Source organism: Helobdella robusta (genome assembly GCF_000326865.2).
Source record: "Helobdella robusta unplaced genomic scaffold HELROscaffold_55, whole genome shotgun sequence".
NCBI classification, from domain to species: domain Eukaryota; kingdom Metazoa; phylum Annelida; class Clitellata; order Rhynchobdellida; family Glossiphoniidae; genus Helobdella; species Helobdella robusta.
The window spans coordinates 94,608-115,504 of record NW_008705295.1 but is presented as its reverse complement, the minus strand read 5'-3'; the positions used below and the strand labels follow the sequence as shown (position 1 = coordinate 115,504).

The window sequence follows — 20,897 nt, the reverse complement described above, 5'->3', positions numbered from 1 at the left end:
TAAAAGATTACAGCAGTAATTATGCTATAATCATGTTATCATATAATCTGTGATGATTGCCAACACCGGTTAACAATTGCAATGAAAGGAGTTACTCACAGAATATTTCTTAAGTTAATGATCAAAAAAATAAATTTACAAATGATCTTCATGTCAGATTTATATAGCTGACAACGCAAAAGTCAATTGCCGTTTATGAGCGAAACTGTTGGACAGATTTTCCTTCCCCACAACAATTAAAAATATTGCATATTTCATGTTATGAATCAAGTAAGTTTTGAAATTTCAGAAAGCACCATCAATGAGCATGAAATCATCATCGAAACTGAAATCTAAACCATCACCAAACTTCTTCTCATGATCGATGACTTGGTCTATGTTGCATTCGATGTCCAGATCTAACAAGGATAAATCCAAATCACTTGGCAGAAGAATTTCACTAGCTTTTGGTATTTCTGAAGCTGTCGTTAAACCTAAATATTGCATGTCTCCATTTGACGACAACACATTTATATTCGAGTTTACCGTGATTTCCTGTTGACTAAAATTATTTACATTATTAACAAATGGAGTTGTATTTGGTGTAAATTGTTGTGAAGTTTTTTGAACAGGAAACATTTCAGCAGTATTCATTTGGGACAAAACGAGATGACTATGTTGATATCTTGAATCAGCATTATTTTCGGGTAGTTTTACCACAGGAAATGGCAATCGATTAAATGGCTGGTTGGAGGTACGATGAGCAGAAGGTATTGAACGATGCAGGTGGTGGGGATTATTTACATTTGAACTTTTCTGACATTTTTGTCCAGCAGTCAACAAATGTCTCAACATGCTTGAATTCTGAGGAGGTAACTGGTTTTGATGGTGATGATGAGGATTTACATTGAAGTTGTCACTTTGTTGATGCAACGCACAGTTATGTTTTCGATTGTCATCACATAGAAGGCGTGGCAGTATCAATTTGTTATTTGAATTTTCAACGAACTGACGTTGTAATTTGTTTTGTGATTTTTCAGTTAGCAACTGCAGTAGCAGGCCATGATTTGATTTGAATTGTTCTTGCTCTTGCCAAGAAACAGGTCTAACTGGAGCAGCCATATCAACAGAATTTTTAGAATTCAACAAGATACCACTACACTGACTTTGGCACAAATCAAAATCATTATTTACGGCAGAATCATTCTGACTCAAATACTCACTAAGCAATGGATTTTTGTTGCTGATATTTTGATCACTGTCTTCAAGTAAATGTTCACTTTGATAATTATAATTATTCAAATTATTTTGTGGTTTCAGCCCACTACTTCTGACCAACCTACCTCCACTCAGCAAATAACTTTCATTTGACTTAATATCATTAATTGAATTGTTGAATAATTGATCATTGTTCATTAGGAAAGTTTCATTATCTGTTTCCTTTCCATTTCCGTTGTTTTTGAAAAAATTTGTTCCAAATATTAAATTGTTTATATTAGATAGCATAGGCAGAGAATTTGAATATGCAGCATTTTCGGTCTTAATCACAGTCATTTTAGTATTATTTATTGGAATCCCGACTGAATAAGGATCTGACTCCATAATGTCTGTTGACGCTAAGTTGAAAAAGTCCTCTGCTTCTCTACCTTTACAAAAATCATTCAGTGAAAAATTATGATCAGAGATTTGAGATTGAGGCCACTGGAAAGGCTGATCTGTAAAGGATGACGAAAGAGATGATGCTGGCGCAGGTGGCAGGTGTTTTTCATCTGAATCATCAAATGTCTCCAACTTGACATTTTGATGATACACGTGTGCATTCGATCTTGTCAGTGAATTAATGAAATCATCCATTGCATTGATACGATCATTAAAATTATCATTCGGAACTGAAGAAAATGAGTTTAGCAGAGTTTCCTCAGATCTATTATTTTTTGAAACATCAACAAAATTATCCATTGACTCCATTTTTTTCATTTTTCTTTGTGACTGTAAGGCTGAAAGTTTGGAAACATCCATAGTTGCGGCTCGTCGCCGTGGTAACTTGCTGGATTTGTAATCAGGATTCAGCATCCACCAAGAACTTTTACCTGTGCTTTCATTTTGAACTTTCATGAAGCAACTATGCAAAGATAGGTTGTGTCTGATGGAATTCTGTTATGCAAAAAAATTATTTATCACAGTTTTAAGAGAATGATAATTATCTTAATTTAATGATAAACATAAATTGCTGAACAAGTGTATTAGTTCATTCATTGTTTTGACAAAATCTAATAAATCTAATAAATATTTTTAGCAAAATATTTTCTTAAATTTTCTCAAGTTTTATAATTAAAAATTAAGACCAACCCTTACTAAAAAAAAGACCCTAACTAAAAAGATAAAAAATGTTTACAAAATAAAAATTACTCTTGAATAATGGAAAAAACTAAATTCATCAAAAGCAAATATTCTTGGAAGGGCTTTATTTTTGGGCCTGCAAACCATTAATTATTCATGTATCTTTAACACTATTCAGCTAAACCTATTGCCAAAAACTAGTGCTTGTTCAGGTGAAGGTGAGGATTTGTTCATTTGAGTCAATAATATATTAAAAAATTTTAAATTATGCATCCATATTAAGAAATAATACATTTAAATTGCATGAACAAAAGTAATATCTTACTAGGTTTTTTATAGATAAAATATACATTAAAAAATTAAATATTCAAATATTAATAATTTGATCTCTACCTTCCAGCCTGCAGAACTGTTAGTCTCACCTTTTTCTTTAAAGAATGGTATATTTTGCATCATCCAATTATATATTTCTGACAGAGTCATTCGTTTATTTGGAGTGCTATTAATAGCTTTAGTAATAATATCAGCATAAGACCAATTTCCCCATGCATTTCTTCTTGTAAAATTTTTTCGGGTACCAGTTGACACTGCTGCCTGTTCATCTGAAGCTTTTTCAAACTTTTCAATACTTTCATTTTCTGCACTGTCCTCTATAATTGTTGCATCATTTGCATTAGCAGCTGCAGTTCTATGTAAATTACCATGTAATGAAGGTCTATCTCCATGCCATGTGTATGCTCTGAGTCGGTACTGTGGACTAAAATCTACTTTGTGGCTAATAGAATCATATTGTTCATCAACATTTCTGTTGTCATAACTTTCACTTTCATTTTTAATAAATTCAGCGATCTCACTCAAATCCATAATTCTACCATAACTTGATATTAATTGATGACTGTTTAAAAAATTAAATCTTCAATCAAATCTGAAAAATTATAACATATTAATGTAATCTAGTCAAAGTCGTATCCCAGGTTTCAGTCTACACAGACAGAAACAGACTTTATCTCTTATATTGTATGCATTGGAATTCTTTTCTGTTTGCTTATTATTGTAAACATTCAAAAAATATTTGGAGAAAATTTTCCAAAAGCAATCAATCACCAATCTAATTGTCTTACAAAAAAACTGAACTGAAAAGACTGGAAGTTAGGGTTTGATATTGAATGGATCACACCATAACAAAACGGTTGAAAATAATAATAGTTTATTTTTTATTAAGTAATAATAGTAACATTATTTATTTTATTATAAAATATAATAAACAAATTTCATTGATAAGACCTCCTTTTAAAAAATAAATTTTAAGTTTAGCATGCAGTTCATTCCTTCCTGCTACTACTAGCCAAGACGGATCTACGACTTAACCAATCTTCTAACTAATTACTATTTGAATTGTCAATAGAATTTGCATCAAACTGAACTTCTTTGAATATTTTATTTTTTATTAAAATAAATAAAAGTATCAGCCAATCAAATTGAAAAATCAGAAGCTTAAAAACTTGTTCGAAAACGTTTTCATAAATATTAGCAATGACTTTTTTAACCAGTCAAAATACCCCAACGATGCCAAATCCGGTGCACTAACTGATTAAACTACAAAATGATTCTGCGTATTTGCCGATGTTGATGACACGAAACTAAACAAACACCTACAGCCTACCCCCATCTTCACGTTATATCAAGTTCAACAGCGAAGTACAACAAATTTGGCGCATCATAATGGGTCAGGCTATTTGACTTTCTTGGCTTATTGGCTTAATTACGAAATTGTATGGGTTATAACAAACAACTAATACAAAATATTTACTTGACTAAATATTTTTAAAACAATATAATTAAATTGAATTTATATAATTTAAAATTATTGTAGTCAATTTAAATAAAAATATTGCTTTTTGTTTTGAAGTGTCTTACTGAAGCCATGGTTGGCTTTCTAACGAAATTGCATGGGTTTCAACAAACAAATAATACTAAATATTTATTTGACTTAATATGCTTAAAACATTGTAAATGAATCGAATTATGTAATTTAAAATTATTTTTTTCAATCAAAATAAAATCATTGCTTTTTGTTTATAAAACACAGTGGCTTACTGCTTAATGAAGCCAAAGGTAGGCTCACGAAATTGGATGGATTCGTACTTGTAGTAATTGCAAGGATAAAATTTTTTAATTATCATTGTTAATCTTTTGCTTGTATGTACACATACGTGCACACATACATATAAATAGAATAAATATTCATACATACATAAATGAACTTAGAGTTATGTAATTTGCAATTATTTTTTGTCAATTTTAATGAGAATTTCGATAGCTTGTTTATTGTTCCACGATCTACCAAAAATAAGTTTTAATCTAATTAAAATAAAGCGTATTTAATGGCTGATCTAAAATACTTTTGAAATTTTTAAAGTGAGTTACACCAAAATACTGATTGACAGGTGCGTATCCCACTAAGCACTATGTGCCCAACTATGACGCTTTTATCTCTGTTTGAAAACTGGGATTAAATTTTTTTGATCGTTCGCATGGAATAATTTTCCAAACATTGAAAGCTCTTTCCCACCACAGCGCACCAACCGCTTTTCATTTCATAAAAATGAATTATGTGATATTAGTCACGTGAAGTTTTTGTTTTTTATACTTTAGCAGGTACTTCTAGGAAAATTAGGCATATCAATTTTTTATTATTTATGTTACCATATACGGTAAATGGGTTTAGAGAACAACAACGGCCTTTTTATATTTTTATCATATTTTTTTAATACTTCATAAACAAATATCACAATTTAAAAACGATGAAATTTTTACATGTTTTGTCAGATAATACAAATTTTGTCTGTGAGAACCATATACATACAAATAACTAACTGAAAAAACATAATCTAATCGTTTGACCTTATCATCATAATTGTCTCCTTTAAAGATATATGTTCATCAATGCCGTCCCAAATTAAACCATCACGATTGAAGATGTCATCGAATTCATTCATATATAACATTTTTGTTTGCTTTTTGAAACTTTTTTTGTAGTGTTTATAAATGCCGTTTAAATGGGATTTAAAACAAGCATTAAACCACCAGGCACCTTGGTAATGAACGGCGCAGTTGTCATACTTTCGTCCGTCATTGTCACGATCTTTCGTACTGAATTTTTGATTATTGTGGTTATTTTCAAATACCGAACTAAGAGAATCGTTACTCGATAAAAATTTAGTATATTCATTTCTGTCGATGTTTAATATTGACGAACTGTCGCTTTCTATTGGTTCAGGAGTTGTTGAAATGAAATTATCCCTGCCGACGAAGCCACCAACGGTTAATCGGTAGCCATCTTCTTCATCAGATAATCTGAAGTTTTCATATTCTACAGCGTACCTTTTTATTTGGTTGAATTATATTCAAAAATTGAAATTCGCTTCAAGTTAGTTAAGTATGTCTAAATGTAAAACCAATTTTTTTAATATTCATAAATTTAAATTTTTTTATATGAATAATTTTGAATGAAACTGCTCACTTCAAACCAGTCCATGTCTTCATTTCTATTCGAAGCCTGTAAGATTCTTTTTAATAAAGTTAATGACAGTTAAAACATAAAAACAATTATCAAAATCATTTTTTTTCAAATTTTCAAAAATTCATTCTCCTGATTACATTCCCATATAAAAAAGCAACGTACTTAGGTTAGAGCTAGAGATAAAATTTATATACGTTTTATTTGCATACACATATTTATTCACATTCAGTGACTTAGCCAGAATTTTTTGCAAAGCTTAATTTTCAACTATACGTTTGCTACCTTTTTTCTTATCCCACACATTTCTCTGCCAATTTTCCGATCAAAAGCAATTTTTTCTACAAAATAAACAGGTTTTTATTGTTGTAGAAGAAGGGCTTGTCCTGATTTTTATTGAGGTTTTGTTCAAAGTAACCTTTAACCCTAGCTAAACATTACAACAAAGCACCTTCGCTTTTTTGTTTTATCATAAGCTCTCTTTCCAAAATCCTCTAACCATAAGCACTTATGCTTATTAAATTGACGTGAATCAGTCAGAAACAGTGAAATCCTCTTTTTATTTCAAATATGAATTACAGCTAAAAATAGCAAAAAATGTATATATATATACAAGGAGAAAACAACATTGAGTCCGTGCAACTTTAGTTATACATTTTTAATTTATAACAATTGAACAGTAACAAATGAAACATTGTTAATTACTTTGATTAGTTAATTGATGAATTTTTTCGTTTCCAAACCAGAACTCTGCCGATATATTGCCGAAGCCTCGTTTGTATTCGTCCCACGTTCTAAAAAAATTTTCCTGCCCATTGTATCTTCTTTGAATGACTGTCCACACTGAAATTAATTCAAACTGTTCCAATTATTGAAATGAAAATTGAATGAAGTAAGGCTTATTTTGATTTGAGATGCATAACCATTAATTTTATTTTGGAGACAGGTGTCTATTTATTTATTTCAAGTATGTTTTAGATATAAACAGACACGTTTGCTTTTTATTTTGATATTCAATAATTGAAAATAACATCTGAAAGTCTAAACGTAAATGATATAAAAATTTGCATTGCACAGTAGAAAAAAACTTCATAAGGAAAAAAAAGTGTGTTGTAAGTTCAAATTTTATAATGTCATGAAAGGAAACCAAACTAATTAAGAATATCTTACTATAATTTGCTGAGAAGTAGCAACAAAAGTAAACAGGCCCGTGAAACATCTTCAACTGTATGGAAGTAATTTGAAACTGCTGCAAATTTCGAGGTACATTTTTGCAATCTGAAGAAAAGAAAAATGTCGATTCGCATTATAATAACGGCAAATTATCATTTTTCTGTTATAGATTCATTAAAAAAGAATGAATACTACCGATTGGCCCCGCCACTGATTTCTTAAATTTAGAGTTGTGCTTGACATCGTTTGCATTTTTATAATTCTGGTGATAAAAGGTCGTCAAGTACAAAATAAGAATAATAAACTAAAATTTTATGAAATTAATTACTTCGTCATTCATTAAATCAAAGAACATTTTCAGTTGCTTTTTGTTTTCTTTTAACGTTTGGTTGAATTTTGACAACGATGATTTCATGGCGTTCATCTCTTTCAAAAATGGATTCAGAATCCTTTGACATGAAAATATTCCAAAATAGAAATTATTTAGTAGTATAGTAAGAAATTATAAATGATTGAAATGAAAAATATCAATAAAATGTAATTTACTTAGATATTTTCCTTTCCACGAATTTTTCTATTTTGTTTTTGTAAATTTTGTTCCAGCCATTTTTACTACAGAAATGCTCTCCACATGTATGGTTCTTTTTTGATTCACACACATTTACTTTCACTAAAAAAATCAGATTTATCCATAAAGCTAAAAATTTGTACAAATTCATCACGAAAGAGACGACGAGATTTTAAGATTTTATTCTGAGTTGGAAAGTTTTTCTATGACATTTTTTTAAACTTCATCAAAAATACAACTTCAAAAACAATAAAATGTCCTTATTCAAGCACTTGTTTTCCGAGATTACATATTGTTTTCCGGGATTTTATATATATATATATATATATATATATATATATATACTGAATTCATACAATACTGTATATAAAATTCATATCATATATATTCATATATATAGAATTCATAAAATACTGTATATATATACATATATGTATGTATATATATATATATATTATATACATATTATATATACACACAGGTGCGCACACGCACTCACAAACACACACACATATACACTTATATATATATATATATATATATATATATATATATATATATATATATATATATATATGTACACGCATGTATTTATACGTATACAAAACACATATATGTAAAAACATCTTTATGAAATAATAAAAAAATACATAAAATGCTTGTTTTTAAATATAATATGCACTGCTCTGCAACTGCTGCAGATGTTTGCTTGGTCTGAAGATAATTATAATGAGAACAACAAAAAGTTATTTCTTTCACAGAAAATGTTATTTCCTTTGATAAAAAATTTTTTTTCTTGTACGTAAACAGGATCTTAACAGCTTGTAAGTTACGTTGGTCTTAACAAAATTTATTGAATGAGCAATGAATCGGTGGTATAACAAAAAAAAGAAACAACTTGACAACCAGTCAAATGAACGAACGGGTGAACGATAAAACGCATGAATGTAAAAATAATTTTCGACAATAATAAATATATACAAATTAGTAATAGTGAACCATAATCAATTTATTTTAACGCAAAGCTGGTTACCTGTTTTTTGTTAGGTTTAATCAACTGCAATTTATGTTCATCTCCCAAATCAAAAAACTTTGATATCTCTTTTTTAATGTCGTAGATTGATTTTTCAAGTTTCAAAGATAACATTACATGCAGCAGATTGAATGAAAATAGTGCTAATTTTAATTCAAATTCGTACAAATTTCAATTTTGAACGTTATGCTAACTGAAGAAGATATGACGATGTATATGACGGTATTAAAACTGAACTATTAGGCTCCTTCGGAAAGAATTTACAAAATTACCCACAATAATAAAATCCTTCTTTGAGGTTTCTCACACAAAATGTAAAAAATGTGTGACGTTAAGGGTCCTGGTAAAGCTTATTACGTGAAAAATACGATAGGGCAATTTCAGGCTGTAAATAATTACATTACATGATCGTGGCCGAATTTTGAAATTTTCTAGGCTCTAAGGTATTTAAACAAGAAACGTGAGGCGTGAATGTTATTTCACTATAACCTGTCCTAACAAAACACTTCATTAACTTTGAATTACGTATACAAAGCACTAGACTTGCAGGTCTTCAAACAAATATCTAAATAAATTAATTAATTAATTAATAATAAAAATCTCATATAAAATAAACGCGATGTTAGAACGTTTATAAACTTTGTCAAAATCTTCAAAATTCAACAACCGTTTATTTTTTGTACAATTTGAATAATTTAATGCATGGCATCGTTTCATCGTCAATAGTAAAAAAAATATTTGACACATTTACAAATAAAAAAGTTAAAATTTCATGTTATTAAGTTTGTTTATTAGTTTAATTAATGGTTTTTTAATAATATTATCATTATTAAATATTTCAAAATTTCTTCCGTGAAACAGGAAGGCAAAGTTAAACCACATGCATAATCCTTCAGCAAAAACATCAACTTGTTTAAACATCTTCATTCCACGTTCCTTTAAGTTCAACAAGTTTGTGCCGTTTTTGCGAAGGTTCATCCTTGTCATCATCTTTGCTTGTGTTATCACTATTGCTTGCTTCAAATATTGCAGCTATGGTTGAGGTCTGTTGTGGCAACCATGAAGATTGTTGTTGTTGCTGTTGTTGTTGTTGCTGCTGCTGCTGAAGTTTTTGAACCAGTTGTTGATGTTGAGCATTTGTTAGAAATGACAACAGTTTTGAATTTGGAGAAGAAGGTTCTCTTTTTACCGGTTCATTAAATTTCTGGCCGGAAGATGATTGTTGGTGCTGCTGCAAAGCTCCAGCAAACAAATTCAACGTCGTTTGATCACTTACTGGGATAATCAGCGAACTAGCAAATACAATTTAAAGTTTAAATAAAAACTACTATATCTCAAATAGCATCTATTATATTACGTTTCGTATCACAATATTTGGAAAAATTAAAAATTTGTTAAAGAGCCATGTATCTATATCTCAAAAACGTTTTCATTTAAATATCAAATAACAACCCAGGGCCGATGCCAGCAACTTGTAGTGCAGCGGTCAGCGGACCCTTATTATTCCACTGAACTAAAGAAGGGGTGCTGGAAGAATTGTCTCCAGACTGTATCTGAAATTCTGAATGTGTTACAAAAGTGTTAACATTTATTTTTTCCAAACATGACAGTGATGCACGATTCCTACAAACCAAACTCTAAAATTTGAGACTAATGGCAGAAATGTTTAATTATAGAATTTCAAACACAATCTATAAGATTTAATGTTGGATAATTGAAAAATAATTGTGAAAACATGCAGTCTGTATCGACGCTTCTATATTATCATACTGATCAATGATGAAAAATTGAGACTATCAAATCTGATGGAGAGTTAGTTCATCTGTTTGTTTCATCATCTAACCTGGTTGGAAGCCTGTCGTAAGACCTGAAGGAAAATTACTGATACTGAAGTGATTCGGAGTTGCAACGGAAATGATCGGAGTCACCAGAGAGTTCAAAGTTGATTTTGTTACATCCTACATTGAAAAAAGCGTTGAATTATTTTACAGAGATTTTCTTAGAGTTCATTCTTGTTTTACCCTAAGATACGTCATAAAGTAAAATAACGATATTGTATAATTCTAAGAATTTCATTTATCACAGTTTCCACTCGGTCATGCCGGAAAATATGACAAAAAAATGACCGATCATAAATTGAGCATAAATTGCTTTTCAAACCTCAGCAGTGCTGTTCAAAAGGACACCTCTGGAATTTGGAATGTAAACGCGTAAAGGAGGCCTGCTGGCTGACGTTGTGATAACTGCTGATTGTTCAATTCTAAGTTGTTGCGGAGCTTCAAATTGGGAAACAATTTTTTAATTTATCAGTTCTTCAAACTTTGAAATTTTAACATTGATTTCTTCAAGTTCAAGTTCTACGAAAAGTGAATTGTAAGGCTGCATGACATATCCATTCCCCTTATTCTAAAAACCAAATATTCCAATTCACCCAACAAATACCGCCCCATCCCACATTCCAATCACTTCAGCTTTTTTTGTCAAAACAAACATATAACCATAGGTAGCCAAACGGCAAATGTCGTCTAAACGTGTGTTGTTGTTGTTATACATATAACCATAGTTTAACCACATATTCACCAAACCTCATCTACATAATCCTTTGCCCCATCGGATCATCCACACACAGCCGCCACTGTTCGCTTTAAAAATCACTTCCTTCTTCATTCATTCATTCAATAACTTCATTCTTCAAAAAATAACAATTTTGTTCATCTTCTAGAACTTGATTTTTTAAAGCCTTCGACAGTCAATCATTCAATTTTCGCTTCGAATCTTGCCTATCTATTCTTGCCTGATAACATTTAAAATTGAAAAAATTTTCTCTGCTAGAACTTATTCTACTTCCTTTAACTGTCATCATCTTTTTTAATTACACCACAAAAAGTCAATGGAATGCAAACTACTCTGCAATGACAAAATAATCAACATATCAGAGAAAACATTCCTTCCTGAACCCACCATAAATAACACTCATAAATAACATTATTTATTAATCTCGTTTCTCACTATTTCTTCTTATTACTTTTTAATGCTATTACTTTTGTTCGACAGTTGATTCGAAATAACTAAACAGAATAATGCTATTTTCAATAAAAATAACAACCTACCAGGATTATTATTTACAGGTGTTAGATTACTATTTATTAGACTGCTGCTATTTAAAAGAGTACTTTGCTGCTGCTGTTGCTGCTGCTGCTGGGAAGGAACTATGTGAACAAGATGTTGAAGTTGCTGTAATTGTTGGGGCAACAAGGTCAAAGTTCCATTATTGTTCTGAACTGCCACGATTTGGGGCAACTCTTCTGATAGCTGGATTAGAAAATTATTGCAAAATTTAATGCTATATGCATGATGCGTGAATAACTAAATGAAAAAACAAAACAAACTTTATGGCGGGTATTGAAAAGGGATGATATTTCTTGGTCCAATTTTTTGTTGCCACTAGCTAGTTGTGTGTGCTGCTGCGTATCGATCGGTTCGTCATCAGAATCTGTACTGCTTTCATGCTTTGACTGAAAATGTCCATCAACGTCTCCCTATAGAATAGGTAAATAAAAAACCTTTATTCTCTTTTTTTGATAATTTTTTCTTACTGCAAATTTTTTTACTACTTAAAAGTTAATCGAAACAAGCCTGGAAAATGAGAAGAAAACCAAAAAATAACAAGAATGTTTTTAACCGAAATGTCAACACAAATTTAATTGTGACAATGAAAAAGTTGCTTTACGAGTGGCATAAAAAGATTGTTTGAAAGATAATGATATTTGCATACTTGTATACATACATACCAGTGTACATACATAACAATGCATACTTGCATACATAATGATGGCTAATAATCACCTAAAAATAAATAAGTGTAAAACGCAACTAAAGCCAGCTAATAACAGCAGCTTTCCAAAATCAAAATAGATTGAGCAGTTATTAATAATCTATTAATTAAATTTTCTTCCAAAGCTGTTAATGTGAACATTATTTTGAAACCTCAACTTACAACAACTCATCAAATAAAATTTCTAACCAAAAAGTTAAAAATAATCAAAAGATCACTTCAGGAGAGACAATTCAGTGTTTGATGCAACAGTGTTTTTTGGTTTACATGACAACTCATTCAGAATCGTGCTGCCAAACTTGCGACTGGAGCAGCAAAATTCGACCACTTTACCTCAAAACTAAGAAAACTACACTGGTTGAGCGTCAGAAAAAGAATCATTTTAAAAATATCAAATGCCTGAATGGTCCTGCGCCAAAATATTTGGCCAAGAGATGCAATCTCAAATCTTCATTTCTAAAACCACTTTATTTGAGTGGTGATGTTTTTTAACCTGCAGTGGGTTGACAAATTGGTTCAAAAAATTTCTCTTTTTCTGACCCAGAAGTTTGAATGATTTGTAAAGTTTCGACACATTTATTTGATAATTAGATTATTTTTTGTTATCTTACTATATTTCAAACTTTAAACATTTTTTAAGACAGCTCGGAGCACTTTTGAAGTTATTTTTAAAAAGTGCACTATATATTTTAATACTTATGTAAGCAAGAATTTTCTGTGAAAATGATGATTTTGTATTAAGATGATTTTTACACTGCTTTTATGAAATTTTAAAAATAAAAAATGGAAATCCTTCAAAAAATATAAACTAACCCCCTCATCTTTGAAGCTGCCTTTTTTCACCAATTTCTGTTGTGAATTGCAAATGCATTTTAAACAATTTATAAAGAAATCCACTTTTACAAGTCAAATAGCTGTCCAAGCATGAGCAAATTTAACATTGTAAGTGTGCCACAAATATCAATGTTTCTTGATTCAAATGTTTATATGCTATACAAGTACATGCGTCATCTAATGTATATGAATAATTATATATATAAAATATTGTGACGTAACAAACAATTCATTTGTATGTATGCATAAACATTTATATGAGTCTTTTAAATAACATGTAGAATGCAGTTTTAAAATAGAATGGACTTAATAAATGCAAAACAACACCAAAATGAAATTGTTGATGATATTTTTTTAAAAAGTATCGTTAAAAGTTAACATAGCACAAATGCCATATATTTTACTAAATATTTTTACTCACTTCTACTATTTCTTTATTAGTGCAACTTTCGTGAGGTTCATTGAATTCTGTATACCTTAATAAAACTTTGTCCATGTCTGTACTTGCATATTGAAATAACTTGTTAGATCCATTAAACACGATTAAAGCAATTTCACAATCACACAACACACTCAGTTCATAGGCCTTTTTCATTAAGCCAAATTTTCTTTTTGTAAAAGTTACCTAAGGTAGGAAAACGTAATTATATATTATTTGGCATTTAAAACTTTAAAAACATTATTGCTAGATTTTAATAAAAATAATAAATAATTAATTAATTAGCGATGAGTATAATATCAAAACAGAGTGATTACTTAATAAATTGTAATATCGTTGAAGCAACAGGAGATGGCGCATCTAAATGAATTGATGATATGAGCCACGATAATGAAAAAAGATCGCAAACGACCATGCGAGATTTTTGATGATGAGCTGAAGACAATTATTGAAACAAACCCTGCCGAAACTACTTGAAAAATTGCTGAAGTCACACAACTTTCGTTCATCATTTAAAACGAATTGGTAAGGTCAAGTAGCTTAATAAATAGAGGCCGCCTGGATTGAATAAAAATCAGATAAACTTATTTTGAGCGATACAAACGATTCGTTTTTGAACTGATTGTGATAAGTGATGAAAAATAGATTTTATCTGACAACAGTTTGGTGGCTGTATCAAGATGAGCCCAAAACACTTTCCAAAACCAAAATTGTACAAGAGGAATCTAATGGTGACTGTTTGGTGGTCTGCAGCTGGATTTATACATCAAAGTTAAAACCTTGTCAGAAAATTAATGGAATGACGTAATGCCAACAAATTAATGAGATGCATCAATAATTAAGTCAATTGTGCACGGCATTGGTTAAAAAAAAGAGTCCTATCCTTATCCACGATAACGCCAAACCACGTCACAAAACATACGCTAAAAAATCTGTACGCGATAGGTTACAAGATTCTGCTTCATATTTAGTAGACCAAACATACATAATAAACATACAAAACAAGATAATATTTTTTCAAACACTTCAACAACTGAAAAAGCCACGAAAAACCGTCTTCTTATAGTTACTCGTCTCCAGACTCGTTAATTTTAAAGATACTGGCACGAATGAACATATTTTTTGTTGGGGGGTAAGCGTAGATTACAATGGTTTTTATTTCAATTGAATATTTATAATAGAAGCCGTGTCATCGCATTTTATAGTGGAGGGTACGAAACTAACATTATTTTTGCATCAACCTAATATTTTAAATACAAGAAGTTTTCATATGTCAGTTTTAACACAACATTTTTGACAAGTAACTAAACAAAGTATCGTTAAAAAATATTTCAATAAAAGCCAAAAACTTTATGAAACAGTGAAATATGAAAACTTGGAAATCTTTACACTGTAATCGACAACAAACAAAAACTATGCGAAATTTGTTTGAAAAATTTACAATCAATAATTAGTTTGTTAGATAACAATACCACTTTGAACAAACATTATGAAAACAATGAATAAAGGCACCTGTTTATTGCGTTCATCAGTAATTGGTTCAATACGAATTTTTTTCCTACCCATGGCCAAGTTGCAATAAAGCTATAAATGGAAAACTATATCTGAAAATATTTTAATAAAATATTTTATAGCAAAAACAGTATATATATATATATATATATATATATATATATATATATATAGGATATATATATATAGGATATATATATATAGGATATATATATATATATATATATATATATATATATATATAGGATATAGTGGATTAAGATTGTCAGAAATGCAATTATTGATGAAAATCACAGCGGGTTCTGCGTTAATTGGCTTTTGATTTAATTTTTTTAACGGTAGATCGTAAATCATTGCCAAGTTTCTGAATATATTGGCATGACGACGACCAAGCTATAAAGAATCACAAAATTAAAATTACTAGGCAAATCATGGACAACAATGTTGAAATCTTACGTTACAATAACAACCATTATAATTAACGATTAACCGAGTCAATACTCCTAGAACAGACATCCGATAATAAATATTCGATAGCGTGCAATGGGAATCTTTCAAATGTAAGCCGTTATAATTCAGCTCAAGTTTTTGAGAAAAATTACGTACATTGCTAAAACATGGCTAATAATTCATTTGCTTGCAGTGCATTTAGTTATAGACGACGCTTCAGAAGAAAGATCTTAGAGGGAAGTCAGTGAAAAACATACCTAAAAAGTGGTTAAAGCTCAGGTGCTCGGTGATGGTAAATGAGTTGAACAGAAAAAAGGTTTGTTGAAATAACTAGGAAACAAATAAAAAATTATATAAACTAATAATTAATGTTTGGAAATCGGTTGAGTAAGAGCATGCAAAATTATAAAAGTGGGTGGGAAAATCTTTAATGAACTTGTGTGCAGTTTGTAGAGTTGACTAAATTTAGCGCAGCACAAAATAAGCCTGTAGGTAAAATAAGATGTTGAAAGTGAAAAGGTTTGAGTGCAAATGTTGTAAGAAGAGTGAGACTCAGAAGGCTATTCGCACTATAGATGCTTTGATCAGGAGCAATTTTGACAAATTTGTGTCTCAACATCTGTGCCATTTGGAATGAAGATTGTAATTCAGAAAACAGTAAATGATAGACAATAATAAAAAAAATATTGACAGTTTGTAAAAAATTTAGAATGTTTGCTCTAAAAAATTGACGGGCGTTAACTGCACATAAGCCTTGAGCTGTAACAACAGAGTCAGAGGAAAAGGAAACATGCAAATGTTGAAAAGAATATTTATGATAAAAATATTTTTTATCCTATCTGTAACTTTATGTCAGGACAGAATTGGCTACAAGCAAATAGAAGAAAAAGTTTGAAAGTATTGAACCTGGCGATAAAAGAAATTATATTGCTATTGCGTTTGTGCCATATGCTACCTATCAAAGCTGTTCTTTGTGATTAAGAGCAGTTTATGTTTGTGAACTTGTAGATATTTCTTTTGAAAAAGTTCAAGCTGTTTTAAAAACCTTAAAAGTAGTACTCGGTTATAACAAAAAATGGAATGCTGATTAGCAAGACAGTAAACCTTATACCCAATAGCCAGTTTGATGTTTTTATGAAATAGCACAAGTATAATAAAAAATGTTTAAACAGAAATCAATGGTCTTTTTATCAAGGAACGAGAAGTAAAAATGTGATGCTCCTAATATCAATGAATAAAAGTTGTGTCATTTATTTTATTCATACGGTCGGGGAAGCAGAGATGATTTGACTAGCGTGAGGTCTTTTGACTTGCTCAGGTCTGTAGTGAATCCAAAATAAAGTAATAATTCTTTAACACAGCATAATGTTTATCACTATGATTGACTCTTCAATTTCATTTTGCTTCAACACAATGCCATTCAATTTTTTTAAATAATTTATAAAACAACTCATACACTTATTTTGTAATCAGCTGTACCTTAAAAATCCCTATTATTCATTATTTTAGGAATCTAATTAAAAACCGCTAAGGATAAACATAAGGCATTGATATATAAATTTAAATATGCTCAATAATTAATTTTTGTAGATGCTACTAAATGAAAAACTGCTAAAGTTGAAATAGTATCTTTTAAAATGTTTGAATTTGGCAACCATTTCCAAAAAGGGAAGAAAAAAGCAATTACACTGGTGCAGTGATTTGAATTAGATTTGTGAACTCAGGAATATCAAGACTCCAGAGTTGTTAGTCATTTCAAGAAATTTTTGTAAGATTATTAGTGACATTTTAGTTCAATAACAAAATAGTTAAATAACTTGAGATAAAATACTAACAATTACAACTTTTTTTTATAAAAATAGAACAATCAAATAATCTGACCAGGCTGCAATTTTGCGACTGAAGTTAATAAATTGCATCAAATTAAATTTTTATTACCACACATATCTGGTTACAAAAATAATTCTTGACATTTGTCACCAACCTAATGTGATTAGTAATAATAATAATAAAAAAAAATAATAATAATGACCAGTGCCAATTGGAATCTACAATTTACATTTTAATGAGATCAATAATAATTATAATAAATCAATATCTTTTTGTTTTTGGATATGTCAATGAAAAAAATTGCTCAATTTCAATTTCAAAGGAGCTTATTAGCAGCAATAAGGAAAAGGTTACGGAATGCACAGCTGGTTATTTGTATTTAAATAAAATTTATAGCATAGGTTTGCCTATGCTTATCTTATGCCTTATGTTATTTATTTATTGTAGCAATTTATACATTTATGGCTTACGTTTTGCAATTTAAATGTTTTGCCAGCAAAATGAGTTGATGTGATGATCATAACTTTCAGAGGATAAAGAAACATCATGTAACTTAGTTCTTAACTAATAGTTATTAATAAAACTTAAATAAACAGACATACAAGGACTGTGATTTGTAAGCAGTATCACGCCAATGTAATGTGTCAAGTCAATTTGACCACTGTGGTTATGAATACCAAGGGTCGATTTTTTGAAAGAGAAGACATAAGTTAAGTCTTAACTTCATTCAAGAGTCATTATGTTATTTGATAATTTCATTTTAATAACAGTAGTGTGCCATATTGGAAATTTAATTATAATTGGGAGATCGTCATATTGTAGGATAAAAAATATTTTTATCATAAATAAGGCGAGTGACGGCGGAACTAAAGAACAATAAACGATCGAAAAACATGCCAAACATCAAAATAAATTTTTGATAAAATTCGTCTGCAGATGCTATTTATATTGACCAGTTAAATACCTTTAGAGAGAGATTTCGGTAGCTATTTTTGACTTTAAGTCTCCAGAAATATCCTCGACCGCAGTACAACAATAATAAAATTTACAGCAACTTTTCGCTAGAAAATAGTCCCGATTTATTATAAGACGTGTAATCATGTATAAATGTATACGCATATGTATGACATAATATTATAAGCACATGCATATATCAAGTTAGCATAATAAAAGAACGTTATTTTTTTGCTCTATTTCGCATTTATGATGAATAAATAAATAAATAGATAGATCGAGCTTACACATTATCCTTTCGTTACTCAGCTGCAATTACACTTTTGTATCATAAACTCTGTACGTTTCATTGCACATAACTTTCGAATTTACAAAAGTAAATTCGAGGGACTGTTGGCCGGCGAGATGGCTCAGTGGTTCAAATGCCGCTGAGTCAAACATCTCAATGGCTATCATATACTCAGCGTATATGATGCGGTGTTTGCGCGTGCACATAAAATACATGTGTACGTCGTGTGAAAAGGATGAACAGCCTTTGTGGCAAAGACAGCTGCTTCAAATCAATAGATGAGGATTTGAAGAACATAATATAAAGATATAAAGATAATATATCTGTAACATTGTAAGTGGTTCTGCGTATGTCAGAGCTGCAATAATAAAGACTAATAAAAAAAGTTCGGTCAATGGAATGTAGAACTATAGCACCAAGGTAGGGGTGTCGAATTCAGTGACGGTACCTATATTATATATCCTCCGAGCCCAATCACTTGATTATTCAAACAAAAGTCTAAGCCAGGAAGAAATAAAGTAAGACTAGAAAATATATTAATGTCGCCAGCCCAGTGCACCAGCCTATATGTTAAATATATTAATATTAAATGGAATTAATTTATCTGAGCACTAGTACCAAAAATATAATTCACATCTACATCCAAGAGTATATTTTCGGTAACGTTGTTTCCATCATTTCTATTGAAGATTGTGCAACACGTATTGCTGAACAAATGTCTAAGCAGTTTCTGTGCTTTTTTTATAACATAAAACTAATATGTATAATTTCTCTCAAACTTTTTGTAACTAACCAAAATATGAAAATTCTCACTTATTCTTTATTAAGTTTGTTAACCAATGCCCATATGTTAAATGTTATGAAAATTAAATAAATATCAAAGTATGCCATTTAATGTTTATGACACCGATGTTTGTTAACTCGTCGCTGACCACCATGGATATATATATCCATGCTGACCACCAGCAGTTGTTCCGCAGACCACACTTTGAGGAGTACTGAATTGAACATTAAATTAAAAAAAAGTTCTTATTGCTTTTTCGTCATATAACAGGGGGCTAATGAGTTACAATAGAAAAAAGAAGACAAGAAATGCCAGGGAAAACGTTGGACGTAATACCATAATATATATATATTTTATAATTTATTTTGGGCATATATATAATTATATAATAAAATGCTGTATAATATAATACTGTATATAAATAATACAGTATAATATATAGTGTACACTGTACAACTGTATAAAAAAAATGTTGGCTTTCCATAAACAATTTTAAATAAAAAATCATTTTCGTGAGTATCGTTTGATTCGTATGTTGATTTTATTTTTGTTTTCTTCTGATTCTAATTTTGGGGGTACGTAATGTTCCTATTTTGCTGTTTTTTTTAATTTGTAACGATTTTCTTCTTGAAACTAATTCATTACTTGTTCGAGTCGCGTACGTGTACAAATAGTTTGGTAAAAATTCAAATTTCCTTGATTTCGGTTACGATTTGGAGAGCAGGGTGTAAAAGTTAAAATAAAATCAAAAGATTATAAACTAGAGCGCTATAGCCTAGCTAGCAGCTAGCCTACCACCCACCATTATTATATCATAAATACCATACCAGACAACCACAAAAAAAGAATAGGAGAGGATATTGACTTGCCTTTTTATGTTTACTATACTTTTAAATAAAAAATATAAAGTTTTAATTTTTCCAAAATAGCCTAAAACTGAACATTTGCTAATGATTATTTGCTAGCTTTTCCCAAGTATTATTACAACATATTATTATATGATGTCTCTCTATCTGTGGTAAAAACAATAAAAAGTAAATCAATCAATCAATCAATTAGTTTATGAAGTGCTATTTCTGTGAAGTTTAACATCACTCCTCATTGAATTTTACAGATAGATGGGTCTTGAGATTCACTCTGATCTTCACAAGTGATGGAGAAGTAGTTGAAGAAAGAGGTAGGTAGAGAGTTCCAGAGAAATGAGCCAGAAAAAGCAAATGCAGATTTAGCAAAAGAGTGTTTGACATGAGTTAAAAAGAAGTAAGAACAAAAGGACTATGGCAAACCTGGTGTTTAGGTTCAATTAACTATTAACATATCTAATAGGTACTTAGGAAATAAATTAGATTGATATTTA

The 20,897-nt window shown here is 30.0% G+C and overlaps 3 protein-coding genes across 3 annotated transcripts; all 3 read right to left on the bottom strand.

The window, feature by feature from the left end:
- Nucleotides 1–1,986: 1,986 nt before the first annotated feature.
- Nucleotides 1,987–2,901, bottom strand: HELRODRAFT_136569 (hypothetical protein; the record flags this gene model as incomplete). Its single annotated transcript, XM_009028375.1, has 2 exons — nucleotides 1,987–2,133; nucleotides 2,713–2,901. Coding segments are annotated over 2 exons (336 nt in total), but the record flags the coding sequence as incomplete, so codon positions are not given.
- A 2,309-nt stretch (nucleotides 2,902–5,210) lies between these two features.
- HELRODRAFT_86942 (hypothetical protein) lies at nucleotides 5,211–6,680 on the bottom strand (the record flags this gene model as incomplete). The annotated part of the gene is made up of 4 exons (XM_009028347.1): nucleotides 5,211–5,511; nucleotides 5,575–5,703; nucleotides 5,843–5,888; nucleotides 6,545–6,680. Coding segments are annotated over 4 exons (612 nt in total), but the record flags the coding sequence as incomplete, so codon positions are not given.
- Nucleotides 6,681–9,267: 2,587 nt separating this feature from the next.
- HELRODRAFT_193589 (hypothetical protein) lies at nucleotides 9,268–15,287 on the bottom strand (the record flags this gene model as incomplete). The annotated part of the gene is made up of 9 exons (XM_009028374.1): nucleotides 9,268–9,905; nucleotides 10,066–10,174; nucleotides 10,457–10,571; nucleotides 10,774–10,889; nucleotides 11,724–11,925; nucleotides 12,003–12,152; nucleotides 13,262–13,297; nucleotides 13,704–13,907; nucleotides 15,234–15,287. The coding sequence occupies 9 exons, from the start codon at nucleotides 15,285–15,287 to the stop codon at nucleotides 9,527–9,529; spliced, it is 1,365 nt and encodes a 454-aa protein (XP_009026622.1). The 3' UTR covers nucleotides 9,268–9,526.
- Nucleotides 15,288–20,897: the final 5,610 nt, after the last annotated feature.